General features: G+C 40.6%; 1 protein-coding gene across 1 annotated transcript in view; it reads left to right on the top strand.

Annotated features, from left to right (window-relative positions):
- The window catches only part of SESN3 (sestrin 3), a 162,056-nt gene that overhangs the window by 61,702 nt on the left and 82,560 nt on the right, over nucleotides 1-17,794 (top strand). The window contains exon 2 of the mRNA XM_029602374.1: nucleotides 13,572-13,631. Coding sequence (XP_029458234.1) covers nucleotides 13,572-13,631 — 60 coding nt within the window. The remainder of the gene's footprint in view (nucleotides 1-13,571; nucleotides 13,632-17,794) is intronic.

Here is a 17,794-nt window from a genome sequence, read left to right as displayed (position 1 = left end):
GGAGCTTAGGTTGCTAATTTTGTATTTCTTTATCATTTCAAACATTTTTTAATAGACTTTCTGGTACCATTTTTTAAGTGTTTTTCTATTAGTTGAACCTCATGTGTTGGCTTTATTATATATAGGTATAAAATGTTTCATCTTTGTCAGTTATAATCATTGTAAAGTAATTTGTATACAAATTTGGAGTTAGATCCATTCCACTGTTCTCAGAATGAATATATATATTTAGTGTGTGTATATGCTTTAGTACTTCTTTTTTTTGTTGCCAAGATCCTACACACACACACTAAGAAAGTAACTTTAAAACAAGCATCTGGGCACCTGTGCACATGCGCAGAAATTTTAAATCATGCATTTGTGTGCGCAAAATTTAAAATACACCCATCGTGTTGTATGTATGCTCCTAAATTTAAGTGCTTACATAAGGAAACAGTTTGTAAGTTTCTTAGGTCTTGGTTTTAATGTGCACAAATAAATTGGTTTTAAAACATGCTCAAGTGAAGGACATTCCCAGTTTTACCAATTAGTCCACCAGTTTGTCCATTATCTGAATACCCCTCACCCAATCATTTTAGACCTAAAATAGGGTTATGCAGACTTAAACCTCATCAAGAGCAGAAGCAAATATGCACAGCTGCCGGATTTAAAATACAGATTTACACGCTTAAATGTCTGCCCCTTCTTCAAATGTTGAGTTGCTCACATATATATGCACATAAATCAGGCCGTTTTAAAATACGAGTTGCTTGAGCTCGGCTCAAACCTATGTATATTGGCCTTTTAACACGAGCAACTCTTAACATTCACCCCCTAACAATATTACCTAGTTTTTTTCTATTAAATCAGTGAGTGCTGAACATGCCTAATTTTAGGCTGATTAGAAAACTGCTTCAAAGTTTGCAGATGCAGCGTTTCAAGGTCTCCAGCCACTTGCTGGAAGCCAGTGTGGGCCAAAGCGCATGCTGTGTTTCAAGTTGCATTACCTCCCAGTGAAAAAGCGCTCGTCCTCCCGTGCTGCCCGTGCCGTGTTTCAAATCCCGCTTCCTCACGCCCCCCCTCCTCCCCCCAAGCTGCCAAGGTACTTGCTGTCTGGTGCCGCAGATTCATTTGAAGCAATCCCTGTCCACCAGAAGCACTTCCTGGCAAGTTCCCTGGCCCTGCAAAAAAAAAGCAGAAATGCAGTGCTGCAGAGCAGAGGAGCCTCAGGGATCCTGCAGCTGAAGGGGAGAGGAGAAGCCTGGCGTTACCACCAGTAATGAGTGCTGTTCGAGTGGAGGGGGAGGGAGATTCTTGGCGGGGAGGGGGAGAGGGACATGTTAGGCAGGGGGTAGAGATAGAGGGGGATGCTGCTGGGTGGATGGGAGAATTTGCTTAATATTTTATTATCCTACCTTCTGTCCACTAAAACAAACTCTGAAATTTACCTCCAAAATAAGTCATTTTTATTTAATTTTATTTTTTCAACTGATTTTTCTCCTGTTTTTGTTGTCATAATAAACCCTTGATAAATTCCCTGGAAAAATAAAGAACAATAAAAACCGAAAATGAAGGTTCCTAACTATCCTTAAGGGAGCAATGTTTTTTAAACAACTGTAAAAGGCAGGGAATTTGAAATGGGTATGGGGGATTCCTATTAGTTATATAGAGAGACTGTGTCAACATCCTTGACTTTCAGCCTATATTGTCTTTTCTCTAGTTGTAGTTTTTGACCCCCTCTTAATGCTCAGCGAAGTGAAATTTTTCATCTTTGTTGGAATATATAGGGAGTTAGAAAAGTGGATCGGAAGACTTTGTACATAATGATGGGAAATAATAGTGGAACACAGCAATCGCTGATCAATAAATGAATGAATGTGGATCAATATATATATTTATATATTGCACATTTTTCTTTTTTCTCCCTTCTTCTCTGTTTGCTTATTAACTGGCTGAGATAAGAACAACTAACATCTGTTTTTTTTTTTTGTCTGATAAGGTTCAGTATGTGACCTGTCTGGAGCTATCCAGTACCAGGATGCCTAACGAGCTACAGCTGGGGCATAAATCTTGTCAGAGTTGTGAACTTGCAAAACCTGAACTAGAGCCAGACAATGAGAATATAAGGAAATGGCAATTGCAGTTTATTTACTCTGAGAGAGCGCCTATAGGCATCTCATCTGGGGAGGAGTCTCCAGGTCTGCTTGTGTCTGTCGATCTCTTCAGATACATTCACTCACATAGGAGGAATGTGAGGGAGGTATCTCTTTATCGCTTTATTTCCTTGTCTTCTTTGTATATATCTTAATGTTGTAACGCTGTTTGCTTTTTACTGATTTATACAGTATTGCTGTGATGCTGTATGATATTACTGATCTTTGCTGATTTTTACAAATCTGTGCTTCTGTGTTCTATGACATAATTACCACCATTCAGGCCACCACTTACAATCTTAGACTTTGAGACCTGGACCTGTAATCTGAAGATTTCATGAGGTTACATGCCTTGTTCTGCTTACCTTAAAGTGGTCTTAGCCAATTCTGCACATTGGTGAAAAAAAAAAAGAATAACCATGTATATTGTAACTTGTGCCAGCTTAGAAAGATTGGTTCACAAAACCAGTGGGACATACTGGGTATGGTAGGTCCTACAGTGATGAAAATTGGAGTAAGAACGGGTTTTATAATGGACAGACAAAAGTGAAAGCTATGCCCAGGATAGGAGGGTGACCAGCAAAAAATTGAAAAGTTGTAGATTTCTATGCAAATCCCTGGGTACTTCAAGATAACCCCCTCTTAAAGAAGAGTTTCATTTTGTATGTTAGTCTTTGGGGATTAGCAATTTTTTAATCTAGGAGGGTAAAGAAGTTTTTCTAACTAGAAGATTGACCAAATAGAAATCATACAATAGATATCAATGGAACTTGAGCATCAGTCACTTTTCGCAGTATAAGATTTACTCTAGATTGTTAGAAAGTGGATATGAACTCTTGAAGTAAGAAGTAACTTTTTTTTTTTTTTCATACCCTAAAGCACCCCTTTTCTTAACTCTTGCATCTGCATATTTTGCTCTTGGGAACATAAAGGCAACCTTTAATTATCTAATGCTAAAGAATAAAGATAAAAAATGTTGAGCGGTACACTAGCTTCCACAGAGCAGGCAGTGTGTACAGGGAAAGGACTCATGGCCTAAAGATGAGCTATAGAAACACTGAAAGCCCCAGTCTCTCTTCACATCCCTACCTTTGCTTTAAAATTTGGAAGACCGACATGGACCAGCTTCCTCTATATACAAGTGTAGGGGAAGGCAGAATGGCTCAGGCAGCTGTGGCTCAGTTACTTTGGCTGCTGGACCCTCTACCCCCACTGCTCAGTGGAAAGTGACATCCAGTGCTCACTTCATGTTTTGCTCGTCTCATTCAGCCTGGGGCTAAGACAGACTGGAAGGACTCAGGCAGGGAAGATGTACAGAGCAGATCCAATCTGTACTGCCAATTACCAAACAGTGGGAATTATTCTAGAGCTAGGAAGAAGAGGCATGCTCAAAGGAATTCCTGCAATTTTAAGAGCCATCACTGGTGTCTCTTGTTGCTGTGAAGTGTTGAGAGCAAAGCTCAGGCCTGGTCTGGATTTGAGCAGACAGCAGTGTCTTTTTTTTTTTTCTTCCATGGCACATCTGATTGAGCCTGAAGGCACACTGGTTGGAAAACACTGTTAGTGTAGGTATGCCTTGGGTATGAAAAGATTGGGAAACACTGTTAAAGGCTAAAGGCGAATACACATGCTTCACTATTCAGGGTGACTTGTTTAGCCAGATGAAAATATCTTCCCTGGCTGAATCCTAAATTTTACATGCAAGCAGATTTCACACTCTACTATTGCAGGGAGCATCCATTTTGGGCCTGCAGCAAAAGTGTCAAAGGCCTTCCCATTTTGGAAAATAGGGGATCTGCTGTATATGCCCAGTAGTGCTATCCAAATAATTCGTAATATTCCTGACAGTTCTTTTGTCACCACAAAATGGGTTCTTCCAGAAGCAAAGAACACACTTCAAGATGAGCTAGCCCCCAGTCCATTTGGGTCTAAAACGTACTAAGCCAAGGGAATAGTGTCACCTGACTGGACACTAAGCCATCTTCAGTTTTGAGTATAAAGGTCCCCTTTAATGTCTACATTAATAAGGCATAATTTTGCCACCACTACTACCACCTAGTAAAGAGTATAAACTACAATAATTTTTGTAATATTTCTCCCTTCACATATAGCAAAATAATGAACAGAAACTTTTTGTGATCAGTGCTGGTAAAAACCCAGGCACTTAAAATGTGATACCGGACACCAAGGTTTGGTTCAAGCACATAGAAACACGATGGCAGTAAAAGGCCAATCCGGCCTGTTTAGTCTACCCATCCACTGAGGTTGGGGTCCCGAGCTCCAGATTACGGTGCCTCAACTGAAGCATCGTAATCTGGAGCTTCCCTATGTTGCTAGGCCCCATAGTGGTCATCAGAAGGGAGGAGGGAAGGGGGCAAGAGAACCTGGAAGAAGCAGGGAGAAGTGGGGTAGTGCCTGCAAGGTAGAAGGAGAGCAGTAGTAAAATGTAAAGAGAAGAAGCATAAAGGGAACAAAAAAAACTAAAAGTAAAATTTTAAAAATAAAATAAGCATAATTAAAAAAAAAAAAAAAAAAGGCATTTTCCTAGCTCTTAAAAATATTTGGCTGGTGCCTGTTTCTAAATATATTTCTACCCTGTTTGTGATGTACATAAGAGGGCAAACATGAATGATGCTAAGCAAAAGGTGAGTTGTAGAGCTTATATTGCAGAAATGAATCTGTCATAGTTTGTCAAGGTGGCTGAGATCCATGCAGTTTGAGATCCATGTGAGCCAGACCTAGTTTCTCTGTTGGTTACATTTCAGATTTAGGATTCTTGGATATCTTGGATGTTCTTCTTAATAACAGAAACACAGAACATCACGGCTGTACTTGTATCTTGGATGATAAAAAAAAAAAAGTGAATTTTTGGGTACGACATACATTTCTACAGTTGTGTGCAAAAATGTAGACACTCCTGGTCAAATTGGAGCACTTAAAGATTCATTGAAACATACAAAGTTGAACCCAATCTTTCTGCAATTTTTAAAGCAAATTACAATTTATTTGCAGATTTTAACAAATTGAAAACAATAAAAGTGAAAATGGCACATGCAAAAAAAGTATGTGCACCCTTTCAGTCACTACTTTGTAATAACAGCTTCACGTTTCCTGTAGCCAGTTAAATCTTTCTATTCTTGCTTTTGGAAATTTTTTCCCTGTTCTTCTTCTTGCAGAACTCTTTTAACCCAAATATTCCTAGATTTCCTTGTATGCACTACATGTTTGAGATCTCGCCACAGATTTTCAGTCAAGTCTGAGGACTGTGAATGCCATTCCAAAATCTTCATCTTGCTTTTCCTGTTAAGTATTTCATGGTTGATTTTTAAGGTATGCTGTGGATCCTGGTCTTGCTGAGATTTCCAACCTCATATCAACTTCAGTTTCTACATTGACTATGGGACATTAACTTCTAGAATATGTTGATATTTAGTTGAATCCATTCTTCCTTTCACACTCGCAATATTTCCTGTGCCACTGATAGCTACACAACTCTAACGCCCAACAGATTCTCCTCGTGCTTAATGGTTGGCAAGGTGTATGTTCTTCAAATTTTTCGCCCTTTTTTCTCCAAATGTATCTTGTGTGGTTGTGGACAAACAGTTCTGTTTTCGTTGAAAGTCCAAAATGCTTTGTTCTGAAAGGTTTCAGGCTCATCAAGGTTTAGTTTTGCATACTTTAAGCCATTGTTTCCCAAACGTTTGAAGCTCGAGGCACACCTACGTTGACAAAAATGTGATGTGGCACATCAGCTTCCATGGAGCAGGCTCCGGGGACATGGGACAGGAATTGTATGGTGAAAAAAAAGAGCTAGAGAAGTACTGAAAGCCCTATTATTCTTTCCTGAATTTTAAAAGCAAGGGCAAGAGCAGGGCCGGTGCAAGAGTACGTTTGGCATCGTAGGCGAACCTATGGTCATGGCAACCCCTGACCTCCAACTTTCCTATTGGTGGCAGCTCCAGCACAGCGCTCCCATCTTTGGCAATATTGGCTCTCGTGCTGGTGGGATTTTTGCCTAGTTTGCCTAATGGAAGCACCGGGTTGGGGGCGGGGTGGGGGGTGGAGAGGAGATTAACATGGAGTAGCATTCCAATGGCGTTTGATATTAACTGATGTGCTCTGGCAGAAGGCTCTAGCTGTTTTCCCACATTACCAGCTTTACTTGGCTTCATCTGGAACCTGGCTAATGTGGGCTCTGTCTGGCCACTAGTTATTGCTGTTGAGCAGAAGCTGAGACTCTTTTCACAGAGGCTGTGAATACTGTCTCTGCAGCATTCCCAGTCCTGATCAGCGTAAGGAATGCAAGACCTTGTCTGGGCAACACTCAGGCCTTCCACACACAGTGTGCACCACTTGTTATTGGTCAAAAAGTGGGACACTACTGTCCAATCACCGGAATGTACTTTCCAATGCAATTTTTTATCTTTTTTGTTTGTTATATATAAATTCTTCTTGTTTTAAACACGCACTATGTGCTAACATTAAATACCTTTCAAAAAATGACTTTATGATTATTTATTTATTTATTTTTATTTTTTTGTGGATAGGTTAAAAGTTTCATATATTAGTATAGGTGTCCCTACACCATTTTGTCTGTATAATCATTAACTTCCAACCACTTCCGTGAATATTTTTTTGAAAATTTTCTTAATATGTTAAAGTCCCGAAAACATTTTTTTTTTTTTTACATTCATTAAGCGATGCATCACTCTGGAAATAAGTTTTAAATGTTACCTTCTTATTTTGCTGAAATCTTTCAAGTCCTACAAGAATGAATACCTTAAACCCTTCAATTGTTCCTGGATAGTTGTGACAATCCCAACATGTACATGTTTCAGACTGTCTACCCTTCTTCAGGGGATGTAGCTGCTGTAAATAAACTACAAAAAATGGATTGTTACCATTCTTTTATTGTTTAGCATGTACTGCTTCGTAGTCACTTCAATATTCAAACCGACGCCTTGAATGTCAACTGATCCTCAGCGTAACCAGACTATATATATGTCATCCAGTCTTCGTAATTCAACCAATCTAAACACATGAAGGCATTCTGGGCCAATAGTAAACCTGCCATCGCCAGCACTAATGCCTAGCTTTAACCCGATTTCATGGGCTGAACTTGACACACCTCCGAACTTCATTGCGCTCCTTAATATGAACAGTCTAAGGAGCTGATACTCGTTTAAGCCAATCCCGTCGTAGCAGGCTGACTGGAACGCACCTCCAATATGAACATTGCTGACTCTTTAATTCAATCCAACTCTTTAATTCATTCCGGGGGTACCTGATACAAGTCCTCATAAAGGCGGCCTCTCTACTTATATCAACATGGCTAGATTAAGTTCTTCATTCATGCCATATGGGTAAGAGGAATGTAAAGTGTAAATCCAAAAAGATTCACGATAATTTAATTTAACATTCAGATCTCCTCCACGTGTAGAGATAGTCACTTGTTCTAAGATTGTCCACTGCATTTCGGCAAATTCATGTCCAGCGTCTTTCAAGTGTTGTACCATGGGTGCTGTCATTTTAGCTGTGTTAAAACGAGATTTATGTTCCACCAACCTTACTCTCGGGCCGATACAGTAAAGTCCACGGGAGAGCGGGCGAACGCCCCCTCCCCTGGCGTGCACACAGGCCACTCTCCTCTGTGCGCGATTCTCTATGCAAATGAGGCCCGGTGGTAAAAACAGGCAAAAGGAGGTGCTAGGGACACTAGCGCGTCCCTAGCGCCTCCTTTTGGACCGGAGCGGCGGCTGTCAGTGGGTTTGACAGCTGACGCTCAATTTTGCCGGCGTCTGTTCTCTAGCCTGCTGACAGCCACGGGCTCGGAAACCGGACGCCGGGAAAATTGAGCGTCTAGTTTTTGACCCGACAGCCGCGGGCCGACTTCAAATTTTTTTTTTTTTTACTTTTGGAAACTTTTGGGACCTCCGAATTAATATTGCCATAATAGTAAGTCGGAGGGTGCACAGAAAAGCAGTTTTTACTGCTTTTCTGTGCTCTTTCCCGGTGCCCAAAGAAATTAGTGCCCTCCTTTGGGGTAGGCACTAATTTCTGAAAGCAAAATGTGCGGCTTGGCTGCGCATTTTGTTTTCTGAATCGCGCGGGAATACCTAATAGGGCTATCAACATGCATTTGCATGTTGCGGGCGCTATTAGGTTCGGGGGGTTGGACGCAGGTTTTCGACCCCTTACTGAATAAGGGGTAAAGCTAGCACGTCGAAAACGCGTGTCCAATGGCGGGTTAACAGTGCGCTCCATCGGAGCACACTGTACTGTATCGGCCCGTTAGACAGGTCGGGTGGTGCGCCCTACATAGATCTTAGGGCAGGGACAGATCACTGCGTAAATGACATTGGACGAAATACAATCAGTGTTTGATTTTCTCCAGATTCTGTAACTAGTAACTGGTTCTACCCATTCTTTGCCTACAATGGTTTGTTTACACCAACTGCAGTGTCCACATGCCTGATGTGCTATAATGGTGCAGGGACACCTATACTAATATTTATTTATTTATTTATTTATTTAAGGTTTTTTTATACCGGCATTCATGAACTCGTTCACATCATGTCGGTTTACAGAAAACAGGGGTGCGGATAATACAACCAAAAAACATAAATAACGTGATGAAGAGAAGCAGTTACAATTAACAAGGGCTAATGAACTGGGAATGTAAGAAATAGAAAGAGATAGCGGAGAATAATTATATACAAAAGTTCAATAATATATGAAACTTTCAATCTACCCCCCCCCCCCCCAAATTTTTTTTTTAAAATCAGTCATTTTTTGAAAGGTATTTAATATGTTGGCGCACAGTGCGTGTTTTTAAAATGAATTTATATATAACCACAAACAAAAAAGATAAAAATTGCGTTGGAAAGTACATTTCGGTAATTGGACAGTAGTGTCCCACTTTAATTATAGTTACAGATCACTGTGTTGTGGTGGAGTTGATTTTTGGTGTGTGTTAGTGTTTTACCACTTGTTATTGGGCCAGCCCCATCTCATGTTTTACCTACATTTCAAAGTGAAGCAAACAGTTTTGCAGTGTCTGTCCATATGTATATATCAAGCAGGGAATTAATCAAATTTGTGCTACTTGGCCAGCATGCATTTTCCCAGTTTAATCTCTTCTTGGTTTTCCCTTGGCTCCTTGCTCTCTTTTTGGCCCATTCCTAGTTTCTTTACACTTATACAAATTGCATTTCTCCCTTTTAAGGTGTCTCCTCTTGTCCCTTTATGATGCTTTCTTTCCTGATTTGCATCTTGTCATCCTTCCTTCTCTGCTACTTTCTGCTAAGCCCCAATACTCTTCCTCCATAGCATCACAGTTCTCTGCACCGTTCCAAGACACCTCTCCCAGCACACAGTGGTCATGGGTGGCACACTTGGGCCTCAGCCTGTATGCAGAGGCCATGCCCACACCAGCCCCCTCTGACCATAAAGCTTCACAGAGCCACACATCTGATATTCAACCCCATTGGTTCTCACCTAGTGCTCCAGTCATACTCAGCCAGTCTGGTTTTCAAGATATCGGCAATGAATCTGTATCAGATTTGCATTCAGTGGAGGCTGTGCATGCAGATCTATCTTGTGCATATTCATTGTAGATGGCCTGCAAACTAGACTGGCTGGGTATGTCTTGAGGACTGGGTTGAGAACCCCTGTTCCACGATGTATTACAGTACCCTGTGGCAATGTCAAGCTAGTGGACCGGATCAGACCAGCTGCCTCGCCTATTTAGGTAGCCTGACTAGAAAACGGTGGTCCTGGGTAATTGTGACGTTCAAGCCTTGAAGCTAATACAAAAAGTTTCATATTGTGACATTAATGCTTGACTTGCAAGAAGGATTTGGTATTCTGTCTTGTGTGTTTTGTCCAAAGTTGGTAATTCCCTTTTCAGATTTGGGGAATGGTATAAAACCAGAGCCAGCATTTATATGCTCAAATTGTGGTGAAACAGATTGTTCTGGAAGATATTAGTGCTCATCCCCCACACAAGATGTTGGGTCATACTTTTAGTCATTCAAGCCCTTAGCAGTGGTAATTGGCCAGGGGTCTCAAATCCCCTATCCTAAAGGGATGAATACCAGTCGAGTTTTCAGGATATCTAACGAATATCCTTCATCTCGTGTATAAGTGGAATATCCTGAAAACGAGACCAATTTGCAGCCCTCAGGGAATTTAAACTCATAGAAAATAAAATGGAGCTAGTACTTCAAGCTGTTGGAGGTTAATGTGTGAATGTGTCTGCACAGGGCCAATTTGTACTGCTGGATTGCAGCTGCTGTGGTTGGTTGTGGTGGGGTTTTTTTTGTTTTTTTTTGGGTAATTATAGAAGCACATCTATCTGGTTTAACAAAAAAAAAAAAGCCATGCTTCTGCTTTTCTTTATTTAAACATTTTGAAACAAGCTACCCCTCCCAGCACCACCTCTCTGAGCAGGATAGCAAGGAGGGTGCCTAGCAGCCAGTGTGACATCAACTTCCTCTTTTTTACTATCTGGAAAGCTTTTTTGGGGGAAAAAGTTAATGCTGAAAAACCAAAGTGTAGGAAGAAATTGTTATGGAAAAGCTTTGTTCATAAATTGATGAGGTTTGTCTGCTGTTTGCCTCTGGTCATGCTGTTTGTGAAACTTCTTACATTGGGTGCTTGTGTGGGAAGCAGAGTTCTTCTCTCTGGATTGACAGGCCAAGGTTATCCCATTATTGCCTGCAAATGTCCCACATCGTCTTGCCAATCCTTTGAAAACTTCTAAGGCAAAGTTGTTTGCTGGTGTTCTGTTTTGATTGGTTTTAACCAGTTCCAGAAAAAAAAAGGAACTTTTGTTTGCAGTTTGATAAAAAAAAAATGTTGTTTGACATTGAATCTGTGATTGATCACATGGCAGGGTCTTAGTGCATTTTACAACTAATTCAGGACCTTTATCTTGACATGTTGTAGGAAGGGACTGGAGTGTTTAGTTTGGGGTTTCAGGAGTTTACTTTAGGCTTAATGATTGGATAATATTGAGCCATGCTTTTGTATAGGTATCATTGTCTAGCTTAATGTACAACTATTTCAGTTTTTGCTCTATACAAATCAGTATTGCAATTGTTCTACTGCACCACAAAGCAAACGGTTTTTGCCCTGTAGGTTTGTCTTCATTAGATCGTCCCTGCTCAGTCGAGTTTCCAGTCTCTAAAGGTGTCTGTGTACAGTGCTGTGTACATCGAGTAGAGCTATAGAAGGGATGAGTAGTAAGAGTCATTTTACCTCCGATGAGGTTTCTTCATTTCACTGCTTCAGACCCTTCCCCCACCCCCCACATGCTGCTGGACGCTTGCTCAGCCACTCACACTGTCTTCTCTTTCCTTGCTGCGGCTGAAAGTGTGCTCAGGATTGCGATCTCAGGTGTTAGCAACCCATTTGAAATGTAATCTTTATTTATTTATTTAACACTTTTCTATACCGACCTTCATGGTTAAAAGACCATATCAGATCGGTTTACATCGAACTGGGGCACTGAACCAAAGACAATAGTATAAAACAGGAAAAAACAAAGTTACATTCAACAAGGAAAATAAAACTTGGAGGCATAGACTGCTGGAAGAGAAAAGGCCTAGGAACGCAGAAAACAAGTATAAACGATTGGTGAGTCAGGGGAGGATCTTATTGGAAACTGCAAGGAGGTACGGAGATCCATAAAAACCTCGGCTAATATGTATCAGGGGGATCTGAGAAGGCTTGGCGGAAGAAAGTCTTAAGTTTTTTTTTGATTGTTGGTTGTTTAGCAGCACTAGGACTTCCAGCATCATGCCGAACAACCTCCAGTGTCATAAATCGGTTAATCAGCATATTAGATTGAAAATTACTGTATTATGCTCTGTTTTTAAATCCATGTGACCAGAAGCACCTAGTTATTTGTCTAATTTGGCTAAGAATGATATCTGTTGTAGAGCACTGTGATCTGCTAGCCAGTAGCCGGTGTTAAGTCATTTCGCTTGCAAGAGATTAGAAATCGAGCATTTTCTGTTATAGGTCCTATTTTATGGAATGCTTTCATCTATTAATGATAGTGGGGTAGATTTAAAAAAAAAAATTTTTTTTTAAAAGTGCGCGTTAATGTGCGCGTGGTTCGCAGTAAGCGCACAAGGACGCGGCTGTTTTAACATGTGCATGTTGGCACATGCATGTCATAAAATAGGATTCCCGCACATGTGTTTGCGGGTGGGTGGCCTCTGCCACACGCAGGGGGCGTATTTTTTAATTTATGCATGGCGTCACGATTTCTGTTTTTCCCAGTTCCCAAACCCTATCCTTCCTCCCTCTTACCCTCTCCTCCCTGACCCCTAAACTACCCCTACCCTATCCCCAATTTTTTTATGTTTCTACTTACTTCTGCTCCAGAGGAGCAGTATCTTCCGTGCGCCAGCTGGCTGCTCGCGCGCACGTCCCTGGGACAGCAACGAGTGGTGCTGCCCGGCCCGCCCCCTTCTTGAGATCCAGCACTTGTGCACATATCGGTTGTGTGCGTTGCTGGGCCTGTTCTGAAATGTGCGTGGTGCTCTCAAGGCCCGACCACATCTGTAACCCCCGATTTTTACGTGCATGCCACTTTTAAAATCCAGGTTTTTATGTCTCACGATCTTCATGATATACTGCAGCAGTAGGACTCTATTTGGGGGCTTATTGGAGATGGAGAAATGATTCTTGCATTGAGGTATAGTTAGTCAATTGTGTGTTAGAGATGCCTGGGTTTTTTTTGGTTTTTTTTTCTGTTTCCGATAAGGTATCCTTTATGTTCACATGCTGTATGATTTGTTCTCGACATCTTCTTACACTTGTATATGGTTTTTATTTGAGTCTTTAGAGATGATTAAAAAGAAAAAAAATCCATGATGTTAAATTGTTAAAAAAAATTTTTTTTTAACTTTTTATGACTTTTTTTGGTTTTTGTTTTATGTAATATTTGTGTTTGTCAGTTTTACATTATATTTTATGTATTACTGTTGTACTCTGCTTAGCATGACTGTTATATAGGCGTAAAATAAGTATTTTAAAATAAAGCTAAATCAATCAAAACACCAGGTGTGTGCATGTGTCTATAGAAACTGGGAATGAATAAAAAAAAAAAAAGTTAGCTGTAGCCGTAGCCGTGTATAGTCTTGTCCATTTAATCTGTGTTTGGGTTTATCCACATCTGACTTTAACTGTGAAACAGTGATTGGACATGAAAAGGCTTTTGCTAATCCAGAATTATCCCAGTCTTATTGTAATGGTTAGCCTTTGAAACAATTAAATGCTGCATACATGTAAAACATTCTGAAGGTGGTGTTTTGTTTTGTTTTGTTTGCATCTATTCTCTCTAGATACGGTGCATGCTATACTAAAGACTTCCTCAATCTTCTTTTTATCCAGAGGTACATTTTTCTCTTTTGTTTTTCCCTTTAGGAGGAAAGCAGAGTTCCTCAATCAATAAGAGGACCAAGTGCCTTTATACCAGAAAAAGAGGTAAAATTATATTTTCAGTATTTATATGATGTCAATTGAAAGTAATGAGTGAGTGCCACGATTGCACTGGGCCTTGGCTGCTAAGTCTGCATGGTGTGGGGGAACAAAGAAAGCAGAAAGCACATTTTCTCCCATCCTGCTCCCATGAACACAACTAAGGAAAGCGGAGAATTTCACGTGCCTCCTAAAAGTTTTTTTTTCTTTGTTGGCACCCATATTTTTGCATCCCAGTACTACTATTACTATTGGCATATTAATGCTGTAATAAAACACTTCTTGTGAATTCCTGTTTATCCTGAAATAAAAACAGAAATTTACTGAATTCAAATTTTTTTTTCTTGGGACCTTCTCCCATAGAGGAGCATTTTATGCACCTCAGAGGCTTGAATCTGCTTAATCACGTTATCCAAATTGAGCTTTTTGGTCACCAGGGAGAATTTTAAGCTACCACTGCACTGTGTACAATTCTGGAGACCACGCTTTCTAAAGGAGTCTGCCCAAAGGATGGCTACTGTGATAATTCTAAAGCATATGAGGACAGATTTAAAGATCTAATTACAATCCCTTGGAGGAAAGGCAAGAGAGGGAAGATATGAGCCATGTGCAGGAGGTGAGCTTCTTTCAACAGAAAGGAGACTCTAGAACGAGAGGTCATGCGATGAAGGTGAAAGGATGTAGAGACTCTGGAGTAATTTAAGGAAGTATTTCTTTGCAGAGAGGATGATGGATGCATGGAAGGTGGTAGAGACCAGAACAGTATCTGAATTCAAGAAATCATAGGATTTCTGAGGGAGTGGTAGGGATTGTGGAGCTGAGTAATTGGTGCAGATGGACAGACCAGATGGGCAGTATGGTCTCTTCTGTTAACCTGTTTCTATTTAAGTTTGTCAATTCCAGCCTTTTCCTTGAGTTTAATCGGTCCTGCACAGATAGGAAGCCTGTTGCCATCAGTTCTTCAGATATGATTCACAAGTATGATCATGTGAACACTAGAATGGCTCAAACTACTGTGTATTAGCAGTCTCAAGATTTACATGATCAGTGTGCAAAGCTGGGATTAAACTAGCTGGGCTAGCTTAAGTCTAAAGTGTCCCTTAGTCTGTTCTTGTCGTTATGCGCCTTTTTGCATTGAGTTCTGTTATACATTGTGGGGAAAGGCTTGACTTGCAAGTAACACTAGGAGATCACAGCTTTACCTTTAAGATGTACAAGAAGCAGGCAAAAATCTGTTCTAAAGAGATGGGCACCCTATAATTTTTAACTTTAACTTTGGAGATGCATTCAATAAACATGATGCAGGTATTAAGGGCTTGTTTGGTTATTAGTAATAGTACAGTTCGACGTTCAAAGAAGATGACCTGTTGTGCTAAGAGTTCAATCTGTATGTATTTGAATGGTAAGAGAAAACCTTGTAATTTAAATTTTGTGTATTTTAGCAAGTCAAGTTAAATGGCCTGGTTTTTCTTCCTTTTTAAGCTGTTTGTGAGCATAACAGTTGCATTCAGCTCTGCAAAATACTGTAAGATTATGTTCTATCTTACAACTAAAATGTTTGTTGTTCAACCAACAATCCTGTCTTCTCTCCACCCCCATTTGCCAGAATATACACTCCCAGATCTGTTTTTCCATCCCCAAATCTTTTCAGGTCAGAGCCTATTGGCCAAGTTTGGTATAAAAATTGTTGATTCAAATGACGTAAAAATTATGAATGGCAAAAGGGCTCTGAGCTTGTGAAATGCTCTTTTGAGTTCCAAGACCTTTCCTGGCCATTAGATTGCTTAGGAATTTTAGTAGAGGCAGAAGGGTAAGCCTTATCCAACTTTGTATCCTTCAATTCCAGGTAGTGACTGGCCCAATGCACCAATATTCTTTGCTTGGGTGGCAGTGGGTTCCAGGCCATGGCCTGGTGGTCGGGGAGTAGCGTCGCCTTCCAGCGAGACCATGCTGCGATGCAGGGTTGAGCATGTCGGGTGGGGGAGTCCTTTTGTAGGGGCAAATTTCTTCTTCAGCTTTGCCTGGCCAGCTGAGTGATGTATGTTGTTGCCTGGTAGTGGATATGGGGATGGTCAAACTGGGCAGGAATTCAGACCTGCAGGTCAAGGCATTCAAGAATGGAAGAAATCCCTGCTTGTAGTCAGATTACTGTGACTGTGGCCTTTGGTTGAGGGATGCTGAGCTCTCAAGTGGGAACCTGGTCCCACTTGAGAGCTTTCAGTTGAGGCTTCTGTTCCAGGGCAACAGCAGAGTGTGAGTATTTGGGATCTCAGGCACCACTTTGGAAAAAGTCTGAACAGTATTGAAACTGGAATCTCTGTGCTGCAGAAAGTAGCCTCTCAGGGCAGTGTGAAAATTTGGTATTTATAAAAAGCTCAGGACCAAGAGATGCAGGTACTCTTGGTTTAAAAAAAAATGTAATTGTTGTGGTTAAGGATAATTCAGTACTGAATTATACAGGAGAAAATGTGGAAAATTCTATTAAATCCTGGAATTTGAGGGAAATTTTCCTCAATTAAAAAGTTATCCTTTATGGATTTGCTTAGGAGATATCTATATGAGATCATACAGATACCAAAGAAAGCCAGCCCACGTTTCCAAGGCTAATTTTTATGCTCCCCAACTTACAAATATTGGAATTAATTATATTAAAGGGATCAGTATCTGGATCACTGTCTGTCCATGTTTGTCTTTAAGCACAAAAACTCTCTCTCCAGAAAAGGGATAGAAATTCACCAAATTTGGCACACAGAAAGAAAATGTGGATATCTCGGACAGGTTCGAAAACTATAAACATCTGGCCAGTATTTTCAGAGAACCAAGCTTCCCCCCCCAAAAAACCCCCCCCCCCATCCCTATAGCTTTTTATAGGAAACGGTTGTATTACAAAAGCTCACGGCTTTCTTCCAGAACTTTGACCTGTAGTAGAGGTCTCCAGACTCTGTCTTTAAGGGCTGCAACCTACTTGGTTTTCAGTGTTGCCACACTGAGTGTTCATGAGAACAATGTGCATGCATTGCCTCTGCTATGTACAAAGAGATCTCATGCATATTCATTATGGGTGTCCTGAAAACCCGACTGGGGAACCTCAAGCCTGTAGCAACACAGGAAGAGACAGGGAATAATACTGATGCAGCTGGCAGTTGTTCAATTCTTTTAAACGTTTTTCAAAGCCACCTGCCTCCGCGCACACGTGCATATCTCCACTCATGTGCCTCCCATTCACATGTTCTGTATGCACCAGAAGCTCGCATCTCTGAACCCCCCCCCCCAGCCCATATACTTTCATACCCCCCTCCCCCGCATGCTCCAGCACCTGCCTCGCACACGGGGGCACCCTCCCCACCTGTCCACGCACCTCTTCTTCAGATCTGTGTTGGAAAACATTTCCAATGGCATGCCCCTCCGCATGCTTTCCACTTTAATCCAAGAATCAGACTTATTCTGAAGTTCTAGAGGTGCAGTAGGCTGAGGCTTCCCCTATCTTGTTTCATGTGTACTGTGTACTACCTGACAGGAACTGCGTATCGAAGTTGTAAAAAAAAAAAAGCTGTATTGTTTTGAATTGGAAAAGGTGAGTGTTTCCAGGTCTAGCATACAGCACCCAGGCCTGCTGGAAAGAAGTTTTAAATATTTGCTGGGAAATAACTCTGGGGCAGTTGTCTCCCATGATAAAGTGTATATTTCTTTTGACCCAGAGCAACCCAGGGCTTTCCTTAGAAACAGAGTTCTTGCTTATTTATAATTTTTATATACTGTTTAGCTAGTGCCAGGCTAATCAAAACGGTGCACAACACAATAAAAACACCCCAAATACATACAATTTAAAATAAAATACAATTCATAAGAACATGCCTAAATTTTAAAATAATCTCATTAACTCTGTGCCTTCACTACTGTATGACCACCCGTACTCTCTAGCTCAACTTGGAAAACATATAGTTGGATTTCAGCCTGACATCTAGTGGCACCTCCCTCAGCAATTACCCATAGTTTAGTCAGTTTGCCAGTTAAGTAAACATTTAATTACATATATATATATATATAAATTAATATTAAAAATATACTTGCCTTATCTGATTTGTCTCAATGTCCTTTTTCCTTTCAAGTTTCTTGCAATATATTTCAACATCGTATTGTATTGTCTTTTGTTTTCTATTTTCCATTAT

Source organism: Rhinatrema bivittatum, chromosome 5 (genome assembly GCF_901001135.1).
Source record: "Rhinatrema bivittatum chromosome 5, aRhiBiv1.1, whole genome shotgun sequence".
In the NCBI taxonomy this organism is placed as follows: Eukaryota; Metazoa; Chordata; class Amphibia; order Gymnophiona; family Rhinatrematidae; genus Rhinatrema; species Rhinatrema bivittatum.
This window is presented reverse-complemented; position numbering and strand designations above follow the sequence as displayed.